The sequence below is a fragment of the Stegodyphus dumicola genome, chromosome 2 (assembly GCF_044657685.1).
Source record: "Stegodyphus dumicola isolate Sdum_Otavi_A_Nest chromosome 2, ASM4465768v1".
NCBI classification, from domain to species: domain Eukaryota; kingdom Metazoa; phylum Arthropoda; class Arachnida; order Araneae; family Eresidae; genus Stegodyphus; species Stegodyphus dumicola.
The window spans coordinates 113123878-113143716 of NC_140769.1; the positions used below are offsets into that span (position 1 = coordinate 113123878).

At 31.0% G+C, this 19839-nt stretch overlaps 1 protein-coding gene across 1 annotated transcript in view; it reads left to right on the forward strand.

Moving 5' to 3' along the window:
- Positions 1–8581, forward strand: part of LOC118192925 (ATP-binding cassette sub-family G member 5) — a 90945-nt gene extending 82364 nt beyond the window's left edge. The window contains exons 9-12 of the mRNA XM_035363936.2: positions 1251–1462; positions 3396–3534; positions 5546–5731; positions 8152–8581. Coding sequence (XP_035219827.1) covers positions 1251–1462; positions 3396–3534; positions 5546–5731; positions 8152–8515 — 901 coding nt within the window. The 3' untranslated portion in view covers positions 8516–8581. The remainder of the gene's footprint in view (positions 1–1250; positions 1463–3395; positions 3535–5545; positions 5732–8151) is intronic.
- The last annotated feature ends 11258 nt before the right edge of the window (positions 8582–19839 follow it).

Genomic DNA, 19839 nt, shown 5'->3' on the forward strand with positions numbered 1-19839 from the left:
TGGATTTTCTAAATGAAAATTTATTAAAACACAATTTGCCACTTTATTAATTTTTAGTTGAAATACTCAAAAGAAAATAACTTTCTCAGAATAACTGTGTAATAAATTAGTGTTTTGCTAATATTGGGTCTAGCGATGTTCTTTTCATTTATCCGAGGAGAGTTGTCAAGATGCATCTAGGCCTTTGAAAAAATTCAGTATGAAACTTTTACAAAGTGTTAGGAGGGTATGAAAGGCTGATATGTGTCTCTAATTTAACTTTTCTTCCCCGCCCACTCATTATAATTGTGTTCTGTTAATAACTGTTAAATTTTAAAGTGGAAATTCTGAATTAAATAGTATAGCTTAATTAAATAGCTATACTATTTAATTCTCTGAATTGAAGCCTGAATCCTGCTTGAAGAATATGCCATATAGGCTTTGGCATTAATAACATCTGAACGGTGAATCATAATGAAAAGAATGGCCAAGTATAGCTGCCTTTGCTTAGTGGTAGTTATACATCTGTGAAAAATCACTTGTTTAAATGCATTAACACATGCTTTTAACAAGTTCTGTCTGGAAGCGTAAAGGTTGGCAGAAGTCCTGCTTACATAAATTCTTTATTTTTGTGAATAATTTTTGAAGTAAAGAAAAAAACTTATATTCATCATTCTATTGCTATGAAGAAAGAAATTAAAATTTTTTGGCTCATCTGGAGTTAAAATATTGAAGATTTATTGCAAGATTATGGTGCAGAATATGATGGCTAACAAAGGCCTCCAATATAATAGTGTGGCAAATTCTTTATGGATAAAAAATTTAACTAAAATATAATCGAATTAAATATCAGTTATTCAAATTATGACCTGTACAAATATTTCTAAACCGCATGCCATGTGTAATAAATTATGAGTAGTGGAAATAAAAGAGAGTATACTTTTGAAAACTGTAACTGCTGACTGCCAGGTATGGATGTACTCAAATCTTTATTTAACCCTGTGTACTTCTTTGTATACTGAGATAATCACGTTGATCATTTACACAAGAAGTGAAACATAATATTCAGCATAGTGTTTTCTTTTATAATGCAGAAGAATCTGAGATGTTTAAGCTAGTTAAGTTCAATAGTAGTAAAAATTTGAAGCTAATTTACTTGATGTAAAAAAAAAAAAAAAAAAAAAATACTTTTGATATGCATCAAATTTCATTTTATTATTAAATTGATAGAAATTTACAATCTGTGTGAAATACAATTTCATATTTTGCAGCCGCCGCTTTTGCATCCTTTTCAATTGCAATTCTCGGGCCCTTAGGGAACTGTTCCTGCGATTGCTGCTCATGCCTATATTCTTCACATTAATATTCTTATTTTATTTTCCCATCAATGACTTTCAGCACAGTTTTTTGACTCGCAATGGATTGATCTTGAATTGTCTGGTGGCAGTGTCTTTCCTGTCTGCTGTAATAACAGCTGTAACACGTGAGTTTTAGTTTTACTCAATTTTAATTTTAAGTTTTTAATTTTAGTATGTATTTAAATTTTAGAAGACTAAAAAGCCCATTTTAAAAATTTGAGGTGAAAATTATTTTTAAAAATAGTGTTTCAAAATTGCCAAGCAAAAATTTTTTTTTAATCTAAAAATTCTGAACTTATATTGCTTTGTCATCTGCAGGAAATATATAAAATAGCTAACATACTGCTTTGAATAAAATTTTATTTCTGTTATGTAAATAGGATAAGTACGTTAACAACAGAGAAGAAAACAATGTATTGCCAAAAGTTTTTTTGCATGATTGAAATTTGCATTTCAAATATTTTTCAAAACTTTTACGCACAAAACTTTAATTTTATATCATTTAAAATTTTTTGTACCTTTCATCAACTATTAATTGTCAGCATAAGTCACTTTTGTTGAAGGTAAATTCTTATTTAAGTTAAATTAAATTCTTTACGGATTTCGCTATGTATGGACTAAATGCTTTCTAAATGATGAAATGTGTTATTTGATATTAAAAAAAAAAAAAAAAAAACTGTTGTGAAAGCAAAATACTTTTCTTTTTAGCATTTTCAATTTAAAAATACACTGATCAGTCAAAATATTTCAACTAATTTCTTAATACTTATTTCTTCACCTTTGCCTCGCAAGACAACTGCAACCTAAAAATAGTAATAAGTGTCTGGACAAAGATTGGTATGTACTTAAAAGTTTGTACCTATCATCATGACATCTTCCTAAAAGTATGTAATAAATTTCCAGACAAAGATTTGAAAGCAATACCATTCTAGTAGATTCCAAGGAGATGACTGATGAACTCTGCACTGGCTCATTCCAAATGTGATTCATATCCAACAAGTTCAAATGGTCAAGACATTAGCTGGAATTCATTAGCATGTTTCTCAAATCCATGTAGTTGAATTCCAGCATTGTGAGAAGTTGGAATTCAGCTGCAGGAAGACCTGCTGGAAGACTCCACTCCCAATGGAAAATATAGAAGCCACAAGAGAAAGCATAGAAACTAACTGGTAACTGGTTAGCAGTGATGTCTACATAGATGTCTACCTGTAAGATGGCATAACCTTGACACAGCCATTGTCATGCTAAAAAAGCGATTATGATTTGTATAACTTGACAATTCCTTTCTATTGTTGCATGGTTTCATCACAATGCTTATTGGCCCACTGTAGTCATAAATGTCAATGATGCTTTCCTAATAGAGACATGGGCATCTGCTGCAGAATTCTAGAACAAATAAGCCTCCCCCCAGATACTCCTGTACTTAAATCTGCATTGTATTCAGCTGTTAGTTGAATCATCCATAGCAGGACAATTTGTTGTCGCATTTATTGATAAGGTATGGGTTTCCAAATGCATTGCCATTTGGCTTTGGTATTCTTTTTCAATTTTCCATAGATATTAACAATGGCAACTCACAAACACCCTATAAAGAGTATCATTTCAAAGATAACTAAGTCGTAGCCTTCAGGCCATCGCAATCTGGCCTTTATCATAGTCACTCAACAATCTTTCCCATTATATGGACAGAATAATGCCTTAGCATCCACATCAGCAATCCACACAGCAGCTTCTGCTCGTGGAATAGCCCTTGATCTTATAAACATTCCCAACTTATCACATGGCATATGTCATTCCAGTGAGCACATTCTTTTAGTGTAGAGATGAGCATAATGTTTTGACTGATCAGTTCATATTAAAGTATTTTTTATTTTAGTTTTTCATAACTAATTTTATTTAATTTTCAATATTATAATTGCCTTCATATATGAGCTTTTATTGAAAGAATGTTGACTATTTTGACTGAACATTAATTTATGCTGAAAATTTATGTTTTACATATAATTTTGAATAGTTTAAGGTTCTTATGATTTGAGTACTTTATTATTATTATTTCAGATGCCCCACACAGAAATCGATATTACCAAGAGAGTCGAGAAGGCATTTACAGAGGCCCACTCTTCATGCTGTCCAGTATATTCTACAGTCTCCCTCTTAGCGTGGCATCCGTAACAGCAGCAGCAACAGTAATTTATGCGTATGTATTTTATACTATGTTTAAGTAACATGTTTCTATGTTGTTTAGCTTAAAATAGTAATAGAAGTAATAATAATAAAAAGGATACATATGCTAGATTGTAAATGCCTTTATTTCAAAAGTTCATTTTAAAAACATCTTAATATAAAGAATAAAGAAATATGTATGAACCTTTTTCTGAGAAATGGTTATTCTATGTCCAGTATTTTATCCTTTTTCCCATTTATTTCTTAGCAAAATTGTGAAGACTACCCAGTGCATTTTAAAAATTATTAGTGAAATTACCCAGCACATTTTTAAAGGTTATTTATAATTTTTAATACAAAACACTGAATTTAAAATCATAAAATACAAAACTGACATAGCATTCTGTTCTTGTTTTCCATACAAAAATTCTTTACAATTAGCAAACACAACTGAAAATTTTATGTGTAATTTACTGCAAATACATTTTATACTTCAGTGTATTACTCTGTGATTCCTTTGCATTTGATAGACATAATAAAAATGCTTCAACCAGTGCAATCTAATTACATACATTGCTTTATAATCAACATACATTTGTGTTTAAATATTCTTTTGTCATTACATTAAACAAGCTTTATTCAGATCAACTATTTTAAATGCTGAAAGATGGATCTCTGATTACCTGCAAAAATATCACATCATGCAAATATGTTGGAAGAAAACAACACAAGGAGAAAAAAATCGATCTCAAAATTATTACATACTTCTGTGAGAAGTGTGCATTTAAAACATGGTAGTCTGCTAGGGGATGATTGCACAGAAAACTAGCCTGTCTGCCTGCTACAAGTCTCCACTATTGTGATTCTTTGCTGGAGACAAAACCTTACTGAGCTCCTTCACATAGCATTTGTGCTATGTGAAGGAGTTAAAGCAAGGTTAAAGCAAGTAAGGTAGGAGTTAAAGCAAGCCACACCTGTGCATTCTCAGAGGTACATTTTGTATCGTCAGATCCTGCTAACTCTTAAGCTCTGTCCTAATTTGTATGGAGAACACCCCAGGGGGCATTTGTACTGACCATGGGATAGTCTACGATAATCACAACAACAGAGTAGGGAAATAATCCGTCTTCCTTGAAACAAACCTCGTGAAAGGACTTTGCCACTAGTTTAAGTGCCTTCATGCCACACAGACATTATACAATTATAAACATACAGGCCTTCTCTGGGATTCATACTCAAGCCCTATACTTTGGCAGCCAACAGTGCTAATAATGCTGAATAGAGTGAGAACTTGAATAATATATGTAGGTAAAGATTAATACCGATCAACTGATGAAACAAGCCAAAAAGTATTTACTGAAAGTCGCTATAAAATTAATTAAAACTAAAAAACTCAGTGGCACAACAGCCCTAGTGGGCCAGGGCCAACAATGCCCCAAAATCTGCTTTCTTGACCGTGGGCCCAGGGGTGCATATGCATATGCCCTGAACAAGTGTTCAGCTTGTCACAGGACCCCCAGTGTTTAGTCCCCAAGCAAACTTGGTACTCATTTTATCGACCCAATGGATGAAAAAGGCTGAGTCGGCCCAGCAAGGGAATCGAACCTCGGATCTGTGGTGCTGCTGCGTGATGTGCCAGAAACTTCATAAAAATAACACATGAGTAAATTATAAGGTATAAATCATACTTGCATGAATATTTCATCACCTTTCTTTTCTTAAATACATTGCATAAAATTTTCTTTTTAAAATTCAGACTGATAGTTTCACAACTAATTCTTTATCATCTTCCATACAACAGATTCACCAGCAACATGAATGTCTTTTCTAAGTACTATTTCACTGTGCTTTTAATTATGAGTGCTCTTCAGGTAGAGTAACTGAATAAAAAGTATACAGTGAAATGATCAAGGATTAAAAGTGTGCCGATTGTCTATATTTAAGCATTCGTCCCTATTTGGATATTTAAATAAAAATCCACTGAATATTTTGTTTCTTCCTTTATTTTTACTGTTGCATATTTAAAACATTATGTTCATATTTAGAGGAGCAAAACTACGTGAAGAATGGGAAAAATGGGCTACCTTCTGTGCAACTCTTTGGACTGTGTATACATTTGCTGAACATCAGACAATAGCACTTATGATGGTTATACGATCATCATACACCTCATTCGTCACAAGCATCTACATTCTTATTATTTATATTACATTCGCCAGCGGCACAGTGAGGTAAGTAACAGTTAAACATTATTTGTTGTACACTAAAATCGCTTACATAATATTTTCCCTTGCAATCATATGTCACTGTGATGCACTTGATCCAACACTCAGAAAGTTTCATAATTCTCAAAGAATACTTTTTTTTTAACATAAGCTCATACATAACATCAACAACCTACTCATTAGACTTGAATTTCTTTGCATTGCAAGCTTGTTCGTTTTGACTGCAGAGAAAAATAGTGCATTCTATTTCTTCATAGGGTTTTAATATGGTGTCTCTGTTCTCATAATGGTACAGGAACAGTATGACAGCATTCAGTTTTTTTTTTCTTTCTTTGTATTCTAGCCTCAGAAGGCATTGGCCTTGCTAAATTTAAGACAAACTTAAATTAATATTTCTGCACCTCTAATACTTAAGTTTTGTGATCTTTCTGATGATGATTTTCCAATTGATTAAATGAGTGCATCAATGGTTAATGAGCTCATCTTCATTTTTTGAGTTTCTCAGCCAATGAGCATTTGATTCATCTTTCACCTAGCCCTTAAGATTGGCACCGATTTTACACTTTACATTGAGACTTACCTCAAATTGATTTTCAAATCTAGAATAAATGAGATAGAATAACATATTTTTTAGTTAAAAATCTAATAGTAATTCACTGTGCAACACTGTTATAAAAACCTCATGCTATGACATATTGATTGCGACTAATGTATGATGGGAAAAAAAGACTAAAACTACTGTTGAGAAGTTTAAACATGTATGTGTTCAACCAATGAGTCATGATTAAATCAAGTTCTTTACAAAATGGAGCATGAAAATTCCTGTTTATATCTGAACATCCCTTTTATTATAATCACAACCTGCTTTACAAATTTGCTTAAAAATACTTATCCGCAATTCAAAATTTAAACAAAATTCTATTTTACATTAAAGTCAATTTTAGTGAATGCTGCAATTTTGTTTGAGAAAATTTAAGATACCTCTTTTTTGATTAAAAATTGCATATTTGCTCCTTGAAAAATTTCCCCCTTTATTTAACTTGTAATAAAAATGAACATTTTAAGATATTATATTGGCAGATACTTTACAAGAGGAGAAATAAGTAAGAATGACTAAAAAGACTGCATATTAATAAAATACCCATAAGAAACTTATTAAACTAAAAATAACAGTAATATAAAATTTATTTGCCTAATTTTATAATCTTTTAACATTACTTTAATCATTTATTATTTGGAGCTGCTAGAAGTAGAAAAAAGCCTTTATTATTTATTCTTTAGTTAAGATAATAAAAAACGTGATAGTTTTGTTAGCTTTGATAATTCTTGAGCATTAACAGAAAGAGCCAATGAATCCGTTGTTTCGCTTGCCTTCTACATTGGAACCAGATGATAATAGAATATTTCAGTTAAGCACTTCATTTATATTTTATTAAATGATTTGAATTTTAGTGCATTAATAATATACAGCTTTGTTCAATTTTAAATAAATTAAAGTGTTACATTCTATAATAATAGTTTAAATTTAAGCATATTTTTATGATATACTCATTTTTTAATTTTTTGTATTGGAGAACTGATACAAGGTAATGGAAGAATAACGGAAAAATTTTCTGAATTTAAACTTTAAGACTTGCTATATTTTAAACACTTTGGCCAAACAAACTTTGAGTAGAATTAGAAGAACTTTGAGTATTATTAGATATTGAATAACAACTTAATTTGTGTTAAAATTCTGACAATCAGCTAATCCTATATTCAGTAAATTAGATTCAAATATTCAATAACATTTAAGTAATTTACGACACTACACATTTTTTTATTTGTCTCGGAATATTATCATAATTTGTTCCTATTTCAAAGTAAAATGTCTCACTTTGCATAGTCAAGATGTCATTCATTGTTTGAGATCCCAATTTTAGGTAGTAAAGAAAAATAAATTTTAGTAACAAAATTGAGTTTATTTTTAAGCAAAAAATGGGTTTTTTATTTTAGAAGCTTAGTTCGACAAATTGTTATAAAAATTTGGCTTTCAAATGCAAAAATTAACCTGTGAACTTTATTCATCATTGGAAAAAAAAAAAATAATAATAATAATAATAATAATAATTTTTTACATTCCTGCATTTTAAGCTCCTTAATTTTTTGTATCTACTAGTTCAAACTTACAGAAGATATCTTCTAATTACATTACATAACGATTTCATGTTTTATAATGAAAAGCTTTTATGTTATATTTTTGGGTTTGATATTCAAGATAATTTATCAACTTGCATACAATCTTTTTAATGTAATTTCCTTCAAATAATAACAGTTTTATATCAGGCTAATGTTTCAATTTCTTAGAACTGTATTATGTATGCTTAACAGTGTTTAAACATATTTTATGAAAAAACACTTTTCTAAACAAATATAAAATTTTTTAGGAGCTTAACAGCATTGCCCGAATGGTTCTACTATGTTAGTTATGGTGTTATCTATCGCTATGCTGGAGCTTTTCTACAAGAGAATGAATTCTCAGATAATCAGAGGTTGGATCATGCAAACTACCTCAATGGTACTGAAGCACTTTCTTGTCCAACAAATATACCTGGAAGTTGTGTTTATGTAAATGGAAATCATTATTTACTCCAAAAGTATCCCGGCAATGGCAGAATTGAAGATTCGGATCTTCAGTACTGGATGAATTTTGGATTATGTTTTGTTTTTGTTGGTGGCATGTGGGTCATCAATACTATTCTTCATTTGATTCCTTTGCCGGCTTTTATAAAAACAAAATTTAGAAACTAACATTATAACCTTGTGATATGTTTTAAATGTGAACTGAATTATATTAAAATTTTATTTTTATATGTACCTTTTTTTTTTTTGCCTTGAACTAATTTTATGTGCATGCTATTAAGCAAAACTACATTATCAACACATTTTCATTCATTATTTACATTGTTCATAATCTGCATATACGTTGAGACTAGTTTTATTCCTAGTATATTGACTAGTTTCGTGAAATCATGAACATAAGTTGTACATTATGACAGCACATTAGTTATCACACATGATTATGCATTCATGCTTAACCTATTGGTTAATTATTTCATTAAAATTTAAGGATTATTAAATTTCACATGCCAGTAATTTAGCATAAATTTAAAATAAAGAACTGCAAATTGCATTTTATTTTCAGTTTTATAAATCAGCAGTGGACATTGCCTAATTCAGTGCATAATCTATATGTATGATCTTTTGATTAGATAAATTTTTGTTTTTATTAAATGTACTTTAATAAATTGTTTGAAAAACATAAAAAAAAATAAGTATTTGAGAGCAATTCCTGACAATATTTATGTGAACTTTTAATAGCTTTAATAGCTTTTAATAGAAACAAAATTTTATGCCCTAAAATCTTTATTATTTACTATTTTTATAATTAAATTTTTACTAAAATCAACAGCTGTGTAGTTACTGAAGTATTTGTGCAAAGTCATAAAATATAAAATTAATTAAATATTTAAAAACCTTGTCATAAATAGAAATACATTTAAGCTCTCAAAACAAAGAATTTTTACACTATTCAAATGTAATGCAATGATGGAAATATTAAAAAGTCTTTGTTGAATTAATTCTAAATTAACAAATTTAATATAAATCAAATGATTTAAGAAAATTGTACTAGTCTAAGCACATTTTTTTGGCTTTGTTTTTGTAAAAGTGAATATAGAAGGTTTGATTTAAATTTGCATACTTTAAAATTTAAAAAAATGTTTTAAGGTTTTTGAAAAGTAACGGAGTGGAAGTAACAATGGAGATGAACATGGAAATGAATTGCATTTTATATCTCTCTGTAATATAAAAATCACTGTTAAAAATATTTCAATATATTATCAAAAAGTTATCAATTTCAGATTTACACACACTTTTCTATATCATTTGGAATATAGTTCAAAAATAATTTAATTTTACAGTTTCGGTATATTCTCTGGTAATGTCTGCTTTACAGATGGACGAAATTGCTTCTTAAAAAAAAAAAAAAAAAAAAAAAACAGACTGGAACTGTTTGCTCATTGAAGTGAATCAGTTCTTTTTTACAATTTACCACTCACTGACAACCTTGATGAATATAATCGGAACAGAAGTGGGTCAAAAGCAGTGTGCAAAGAAGGGGTAAAAGCAGAAAGAATCAAACAAGGAGTGGGATCAACTCACTCGCCTAGACTCATTTCTTTCATTTGTAGTTTGGAGATTCCCTAAAAATACTTTTCCACATAAAAGTAACAATAAAAATTCTGGAATTAAAAAATTCTTAAACATTTGAATGAATGAATGAAAACTAAACTCATTTTTGTTATAGATTACATTATTTTAATTACTGTAATTGATATATTGTTTACTAATACAAAGAACAACACTAGAACTATGAGAACAACAAAACTACAATGTAAAATACTTAACACTAAAAATGTAATGTAATATACCGGTGTACCATATAAAACTAATCAAGGTTTTGATTTATGAACTTAATTTTGGTTAACTTTCCCAAGTGGCAGTTTTTTTTTTTTTTTTTCTTTTTTCAGTATAATATCTGGTCAGTTTTTAACAAGATCCATTTGTGCGGCACTGAAGTAGCATGGATGCATAATCGTTTTGGAAGTTCATGCCAACAAGCGATATATTAGCTTTCAGGACTCCCACCACAATAAAGGGTCATTACTTCTAGGCAAATAATCCTCCAATAAATATTTATTAATTCCATTATTGCAGCAGATCTTGAGTCCTGTACCCCTTGAAGTTTGTTGATAGTTTCATCGAACTCTTCCCATAAGCAAGAGTTCTCAGTAGGTGTTACAGTTGGATTTGACTGTGCGGTGTTTGACATTGCACACCTAAAGTTTTCATTATTACTATAACATTATCAGAGCATTCTCAGTATTTCAGATCATCAGCAAAATCCTGTTTTTTTAAATGAAGATCCAAGAAAGTTGCCTGCATCACTAGCTCAACTGTTACAGACAAGCCTAAATCTGTCTGACAACCCTTTCAGTATATCATCAATTAACAACTCTGCTTCTAGTAACAATCTCATGTCTTTATTCGTCTCTATTATAATCTTTCATATAGTGTGCCATTAATCTTACTAAAATTCCTATTTTGGAAAGAGAAACAAAAAGATCTGATGATACTTCTTGTTTTACCCCATCAAAAACTTTTAAAACCTCTGATACCCATTTCATAATATTCCAGTCTTGACCTCACAAATTAAATGATTTTCCGCCTAATATAACAAAGCAAGAAATTATAGGTTCTTTGCTTAACAAAAACCTTTTTATATGATAGGTAGAATTCCACCTAGTACGTACTTCTTGTTTCAATTTTAGGATAACGTTCTCTAAATTCTTATACATTTCAACAAGTACATCACTATCCATTAACTACATCAACACTTTTCTATCTCGCCAAGCTAACATCAAAGTTGCAAAACCAGGTTTAATGAATGTGCAAAGCATGCTAGGTGTAAAAACTTTAAAATAGTAGCAGCTGATTTCAAATTTGAAAAATCTGTGACCAAAACTGTGATATTAAAATTTAATCAAATTTTCTTGAAAAAACATTGACCCAACTAGCAATATTTGCCACGGTTTGCCTATCTTTGAATTGAGAACATATATGATTTTAATTTTGAACTTTCGTCTATAAAGTGCACCATGGGCGCATAAAACTAAGATTATTAATATTTGCCCACTGGGGTCTGAAGTCAAACAATGGCTTTTGCACTCAACTCATTTTTTTAAATTTTAAATACTAATTCATTATAATAAAAAATGAGCAATAACGAATTTCATAATTTTTCGACTTGGCAAATTATAATTTGAGCAAAGCAGGTGAATGAATTTTTAAATTCCGCATCTTAAATTACAAAAAATGGATGGACTCCTTTTAAAATTGGTATTCTTTGCATATCATTTTTAGAAGCTGAGTGTCCAATGAACTATTCTTACTTCGCATGATCGGCTTTCTTATATAAATGAATTTATTTATAGACTGTTGTAATGCAGTAAGTGGTGAAGAAAAGCTGGATCTACATTCAAATTCAGAGCGTGAAAGGACAAATATGGACATGTCTTCAGATGAGTTGGACATTGAAGGAGAAGCAAAGCCAATACATGAAATTAATGAGAAAGAATTTCCCTAACTTCTGCTGCGGTTTGATCGCCAGTTGACGACCACCTTATAAGGTATTTCTCCCGACTTCTTGGTGTAATGCTCTGCACACTGGGTGCATATTCCAGAGGTCTGCAGTTCGATTCCCGGTGAAGGTGTTGCAAATTTTTCATCTCTCCTACTTCCAAATATTAACCTAATGTCTCTACAACCTTGGATGGCTTCCTAATCCTTACCGTTCAAACGGGACTGTCAAGTGTTTTGTCTTTAAATGCCTTTTTTAATTGGGGGCAGATTCCAAAGAACAAGAAATTGTTTGCTGACAATACTGGCATTCTCCTTTATCTAATTTGGCAAAATGACACCAAATATCGCTTGAGGTTCTTCTGTACGGTAGGATCGACATTTTGTTATGCAATAACATACATTAGATAAAAAATTTATGTTTATAAATATATACTAATTCTAAAGAAGATTACATAGAAATCGCAGCTCTCGCCTATTAGGCGTTACTAAAATATTAATAAAATAATAATTATAAATAATACATGCATATATATATAATATTAATATATATTATAATTAAATTAAATTGATAATAAAACTACTGTTCAAAACTTGAATATAAATTTAGTAAAAAAAAGAAAAAAAGATCTACTTATTTCTGTCTCCTGCAAATGGTTACAAAAACCGAGTAAATGCAAATGAAGCGCACAAATTAAAAATGGAAGTGTTTAACGAAAATTTTAAAAACTACAGAACATGATGAGACTGTAAAAATACAAATTGCAATAAAATTTCCCAAAAAATTAATCTCCTCTGTTAAATGTTTCAGATAGAACTTGTAAAGGAAGAAGTATTTTGAACCCATAAACCAAGTTGATTAATGAGTTTTGAATACATGTTTCCTTCCTCTGAACCGTTTGACTTTAAACCGCTTTTTCAGTACTTAAATCATAAATTAAAAAAAATGAATGAGTCTCAAATCCTCAGATGCCTATACTATGACATAGCAATTGAAGAATCAAAACAAAACTCAAAGGACGATCTCCAGACCAAGAAACTAAAACTGAGCAGATGCAAATTGAAAGCTGAAAATGAAAAGAGTAAATAATCGACTCCATAAGAACCAGATTTACAGCTAGAGAAGAAGCGATGGAAAGAATAAATATTCAAAACTCTGCAGGAGCCAGATCTGCAGCTAGAGAAGGAATGCTGGAGCAATGAAAAGAAGGAATAATTAAAACTCCAGAGGAACCAGATTTGCAGCTAGAGTAGAAGCGCCAGAGCGATGACAAGTGGGAGTCCGAGAAAACTTAATGCCTATAGTCTACATACTTTAAGCAAATCCTTGTGTTGCCAGATTGGGGGGGGGAACTCGCCCATTTTCAAAAAGGGGTGGTCAGTTTTGCTGTGTTGGTTTATTTAATGTTTGGATTTTTAAATATCAGATGGAACACAAGCAAGCCAAAAGCATATATATATATACATACATACATTACACACATTAAAAAAAGTCAGAGATATTTCCTGTTAATAATAAAAGAAAGAATGTTAGTGCTTACATAACAGGAATGAAATGTTTTGGTTCACTTAAAGAACTATCATTCCTTTTTCGCTGGATCGCTGATCATTCACTCAGCGAATTGGTTCTTTGATTCAGTTCTGGAGCAGACTAGTCCAATTTTAGTTTGCTAGAAAGATAATACAAAATGCAGTGATTTTGCCAAAAACATCAGTTGTGTTTTCAAAACCAAATTTTGTTATTAGCTTTATTACTTCTTTAGCCACTTTCTCACAATTACAGAAGAGTGGGAATCGTAAGATTTAGATGGAACAATTTGACTGGTTAATTTTTTTATGCCTTTATACATATGATTGTATTTAAATTACCTTATAAGTCTGCTTTATTATTTTTATGTAAGATCATAAAAATGTTTATCATCAAAAAAAATGAAAAATTTGCAGCCAAAAGCACAATACATTACAAATTAAAGTACAGTACAAAGTCCATAATCCGGACTTCAAAGCCACATGCTTTTTTTTTTTTGTATGCTTTACGCATGCGCATTGGGAGGATGTGTCTCCAGATACGTTAAAAAATACTTGGCATAATTTATGGCCATCTACCATATTTCATGGTGAGGACGATGAAGATGATGGCCGTGAATTTGAAAGTTTTCGGACATCGCAAACTAAAGGTGAAATTTTACAGTTATTGGATTTTGTAAAGAAATGTGGAGGAGCGGTAATAAATGAAGATGATATAACAGAAGTTTTTCATTGCTACGACAATGCCCCAATCATCAATCAATTAACGGACGGCGAGATCTGTAGTATGGTTCTAGATCTAGAAAATACCGCTTCCAATAGGTGGAACTTTGTAACTGAACAAGAAATTATGTCTGTTTATAGAATTAAAGAGAAAGTATTAGCACAAAAAACGAAGCAACTTAAACAACTTACATTGAAAGAAATGTTTAATAAAGTAAACAAATAAATATTAAGCTTTTTTGTAAATTTTTAGATCATAATTGCTCTTTATTTCATAAATTACGGTTTCATATTTTTAATTGTATAATTTTTTCATGCCATCTTACCAGATTTAAATTGATGATCTATACTCTGGAAAAACCCCTAATCCGGAATCGCCGAAGTCCAGATTACAGACATTGTACTGTACTATAAAAATCTCATGATCCAATGAATAAAATATTAATGGCATTCAGAGGTTATATTAAAAGGTAAAATATTTTTTGCAGCCATAAAATATTCCATTAAAATGCATCTACCTTTATGCACCTTTAATATATTTTTATTGCCGAGTGATTGGAGATTTAGTAAAATGTTAGTAATAAAAAATTATATTATCGAGATGCTTTATGGAAGTAATTTGGTTAAATATGAATATTATTTTACATGCTAGACTTCAAAAATTAAAACAAGAGACTGAATTTGGGAAAATAAGCCAGTTTGTCTTAAGAAATCATGCATGAAGTTACTTTTTCCTTTTGGCAAAACACCTCTCCCAATTCTGTACCACAATATATTAATACAGATATTCCTGGTCAGTAATTTCACATTAAGTATTCTGAACACTAGTGCAAAGTGGATAGGCATGTAAAAATAAATTTTATGTATTCAAAGTATATATTTATTATTTAACCAGTGTTCTAAATCGATGATTTTGTAAGTAATAATATTAAATTAGAAAAAGTTAGTTAATTGCCTATGATTATCAAATGCTGCTAAACTAGTGTTCAAATCCTAATATCTTGCACATGCACAGAATCAGGTCTATACATGAATGTCTAGCATATGCACATACTTTATCATATATGTAAACCAAATAATAAAAATTCCTGTTTTGAAAATAATAGTTACACATTCTCTGACTCTGGTGACGTTTTGTAGGGTGACCACTGCAATTTAGGTTAAAATAACATGCCGAATAATGATTATGGGAGAAGCCAAACAATCAGCAAGAAGTCACAAGAATCAGCCTAATCCGCTGATTCTTGTTTGACTTCTCCAATATCCATTGCAATGTGTTCTGGTTAGGTGCTTTTTGCATGGACTTCTTGAAAGCTTGCACTACATTTTTCTTGAACACACTAGCATTTGTAGATGATTTTGGGTCAGTTGAAACATCCAAAAGTTTTGTGATTCATTCCGTTTCCGTCCGTAGTCAAAACACTGTTTGCTCGTTCTAAAAAATTAAAGACTTTCAGCAACTGATTCATAAAATTTGTTTATGTCCATTTGTTTTTCAATTTACTGCATGAAAAGCATTCACAACACCAATGGCTGTTAGGAAGTGAAATGTTAGTCAATTTTACTATTTTACAGTTCACACAGGCATGTAAAGTAGGAAGTCATTTGGTCTAATATGTCTGTAAGTGCGTTCCCTTTGTTGTTACTCACACAATCAGTAATGTAGTAGTCTTCCCTCTTTTGTTAATTTCAATGGTTTCGTTTCCAATATTTGTACTTAGCACCAAAACATCATGCTTATCTTTCCATTTCATAACCACAATTTTTGTCATCATCTTCTTCAGCTATGGTCTTACTTTTTTCAATTTTGCTTTCATCACCTGTTCAGGGTTTCCATCTCTATTAGCTCTCAAGAATTCCAACTAAATGAGTCTTTCTCGACAGAAGACGTTTTTATAACTGTATACATTTGTGTATCAGTTGTCGAGATACAGAGTTCTTCCACTATCAAGTAATGGCTCGATTAGATTCATTACCAGAATCAGTAAAGATTTTTTTCTTCCCAGCAGACACTTTGAATGACAGCGTATAACCACCAGCAACACATAACTTGAAAATTGTTATTCCATACTGATGTCTTTTTATTTAGGATATAATGACAAAATATAAGATGTCCTCTCCAAGGCACAATGCTTTCAAAAATGCAGATCTCTTTCTCAGGAACATAGGATACTTGAAATGTATCTGAATCAATCTAGGAAGTGGCTGGATCAATGTATCTGAATCAATCTAGGAAGTGGCTGGATCTTATATAGTTGATTAGTTTGGTTGGTGGTGGTATTGTCACATATGTAAATTATCCACAAAAGCAATTCAAACCTGTTATGACTCATAACTTTACATATTTCACTCAACAACTTTACATATTTGAATTTTGGTCACCAGTAGTCAGAAAAAATGGGCATGGAAACAGTTCCCATCCACAACTCAATACCTAAAAATGTTTTCATTTCACAGTTGTTAGTTTCAAACATAACTTTCTTATGGGACATCAAGATCAAAAGTATCTAATTTGTGAAACGATTAGTTTCATGCATCAAAAGTAACATATTATCATCATAAACAAAATGTCTGAAATAAGAAATGGGTGGCTTTCCAGATATTCAGCTGCTAAAACAGGATCAACAACAACATTAGCAGCAGGAAATGGAAAAACTTTTCTTGTTCTGCCAACTGCTCCCCAACTATTTGAAGTAATGCATTTTCTGAAACCAGAATAAGTATCAGAATCACATTCTGAGTCTCTATAGCAGTGAAGGTGAACCTATGGAACGCAGAGCCTCATAAGCCGGCACGTGCCTAAAATATTACTTCCTTAATCAATAAACACAATAAAATGACACTCTGTAATTTAGATTTTTAGTCTGTTTTTGAACGTTACTTACTTATCGCATAAAGTCAAGCCTATAACACCAACCACAAGATTGCTGCCAAACTTGATGAAGCTGAACGGAAGGTCTTTATTGAAGGAAAATTGAAGAGTTATAATTACCAGAAAGTTGGTTTTTGCAATTATCTTTCTGCAACAAACCATCTAATGGCCAGCTTTCAAATTTCACTGTGCCTGGCAAAACACGGTAAACCACACTCCGCTGGGGATTTAATCAAAGAGGTTTGGGGCATGCTGCCCCCCAAAATAAAGTTTGGGGCACGTGGCCCCAAAAAGGTTCACCACCATTGCTCTATACAAACTAGATGAAACTTCAAAATCAAGATCTTCATCACTGTCATCTACGAAAAAGTTCTCACTATCTTCCTCTGTCATGTTGTTGCTCATGGTTATATATTCGATGTTCTCTCAAGTAAGGATTAAACTAAAATGAAATAGCATACAAAAATTAGAGAGGCTAATTGATAAAAAAACACAAAATTTGGAGTGGGTGGCCTACTGGTGGTTCATCTACATCCAAAAGAAACATAAGAGAACATATTTTTTTAAATAGCAATGTGTGTTCAGACAGCACAAATAAGTGCTTCAAACCAATGAAATTACTATGGTCCACTCACTGAATTTACCCTTGGGCATGTCAGCAGTCAATGTATTACAAAAAACCTTTAAAAAAAAATCAGCCACTTTATTACACATTGGTAGATTATTAAACAGGGGGAAAAAATCTGAAATGTTTGAGATTTTAAATTATGTCCAAAGGGGCATTTTTCTAACATTTTGTGTGTTACATTTATTTATTAAATATCATCATGTTCTTTGCACTTAAACAATAAAATTCAGTTCAACAGTAATATCCCAAAATAGTTTTAAAAAGAGCATATCTTTAGAATTTCGGATACAGACTCATGCGCTGGAGATAAAAAATTTTTTTCTGTACAACGTTGCCATTGCTCGCTTTGAAATCCTTGAATTTGTTAATCAAAAATTTGTTAGTTTTACAAAATAGGCAATTGATAATAAAACAAATTCCAAATTTCAAATTTGGTCTTCTACATGGCCATATTCATAGGAGGATTACATCATTCAAAATTTGATGGCTCTATGTACTGTTATTTTATAACAATACGAGAAATATACATACATTTATGCAGATTTTTCATTATTTAATTTCTTTAACTATGACACAGAGCGATAATACTTTGTGGCAACAGTTTGAAAAGTGATTCGCCATTTGTAGTGCATCGACGCAAAATCATAAAATGAAAACAATAGTCCTTCACGGAGAAAGTCCCTTTGGACTAAAAAAAACTGTCTTTTATTACTAAAAATTTGATATTGATATGCAATTTTTATTACCAAACTGCTTTTGGATTCTGGCTCAGTATCAAACTGCCTTTGGAAACAGGCATAATTATATCTGATATTTAAAATTTTACCAACAAAAAATTTTACAGTAATCAACTTAAAAATATCACTTATCTAATAATCTGTTTGAAGTAAAAAAGCTACTGCTATTTTTTTAATTAATTATACATACTAAAAAATCTTTTCAAATATAACTAATAAAAAAATCTATGGCATTTTTTCTAAAAGAATATTAATTATTCTACTGGTATACATTTAAGGCAACTGTAAATGTAATCTTTTATATACAGTTTTCTTTTCAAAAGTCAACATTTATTTTTCAGGTAAAAGCCTCATGTTCTTCAAACATAATTTTTTTATAATGCATGATATTGTTAAAGATTTCTTTTATAAAACACAACAGAAATTAACCTATTTTTGAGTATAAAGTCTAATTTCTTGGGTACTATGTAATAAAAAATATCTCATCATTTCCAGGAAGCAAATACACCCATTGATATGAAGTGAAGATGAGTGGATGCTAAAAGGGCTTTAAATGAAGGTAGTCTTCATGTTCAAGAGGAAAGTGTCAGCTCAGCAAGTTTCAATGAGAAGTGATTGGTAGTTGAGAATGTAGGTACAGACAACTCAAAAACAGATTTGACTTTTGCTGGTACCTTCAGGAAATGATAACTAAATAAAATTCTTTCCCTCACGGTTATATGCTTTAGCTAATGATAATCCTTGAGTATATTATGCAATCCATCGCATGCTGGTGTAGTTCCTATGCTGTATTGATCCTATGCCTGTCAACACCATGAAAGAGACAAATACACATTAATCCCCTTCTTCATGACTACACCAATATCAAAATTCTATTTTACCATGTCAAATGTAAGCCTGTTAACTAATATTGGTTCAATGAATGTAACCCTGATCACTTACATTGTAGAAAATCTATTCATGAAATTTTGGCAATGTCAAAAGTGACAAGTTCAACAGTCAAAAATGTTATTCTGAAACGAAAAGCTTCAGAAATTATGTCACTTCAAGCAACAGCAAGTGGGTGACTTAGTTTGACAGAAGAATGGTCTCTAAGGTAGTGAAACAACAGATGTTAAACGACTATATTCAGGTGTGGAAAATGCCAACTGAATAACATTAAAATGCATTTTTTTTCAAGTTTGGATGTGGATGCTTTATTAGTGTGGTTCGGCCTATTCCTGTGGAAGAAAATATGAACACAGATGCTTATTAGCATTATCCATGCTATGGCAGTGTTTTGGTATGCAAAACTTCCTGTTTTAGCCTCACTCGATTGCAATCCATGCATGGTCTTCTAATTGGATATTATAGGAACCAGCTCGTAAACTCTCCTAACCTTAATCCCACTGAACATTTATGGGATGAATTGTGATGTCCTTTGTGAGCTATATCACCTCGTTCAAAA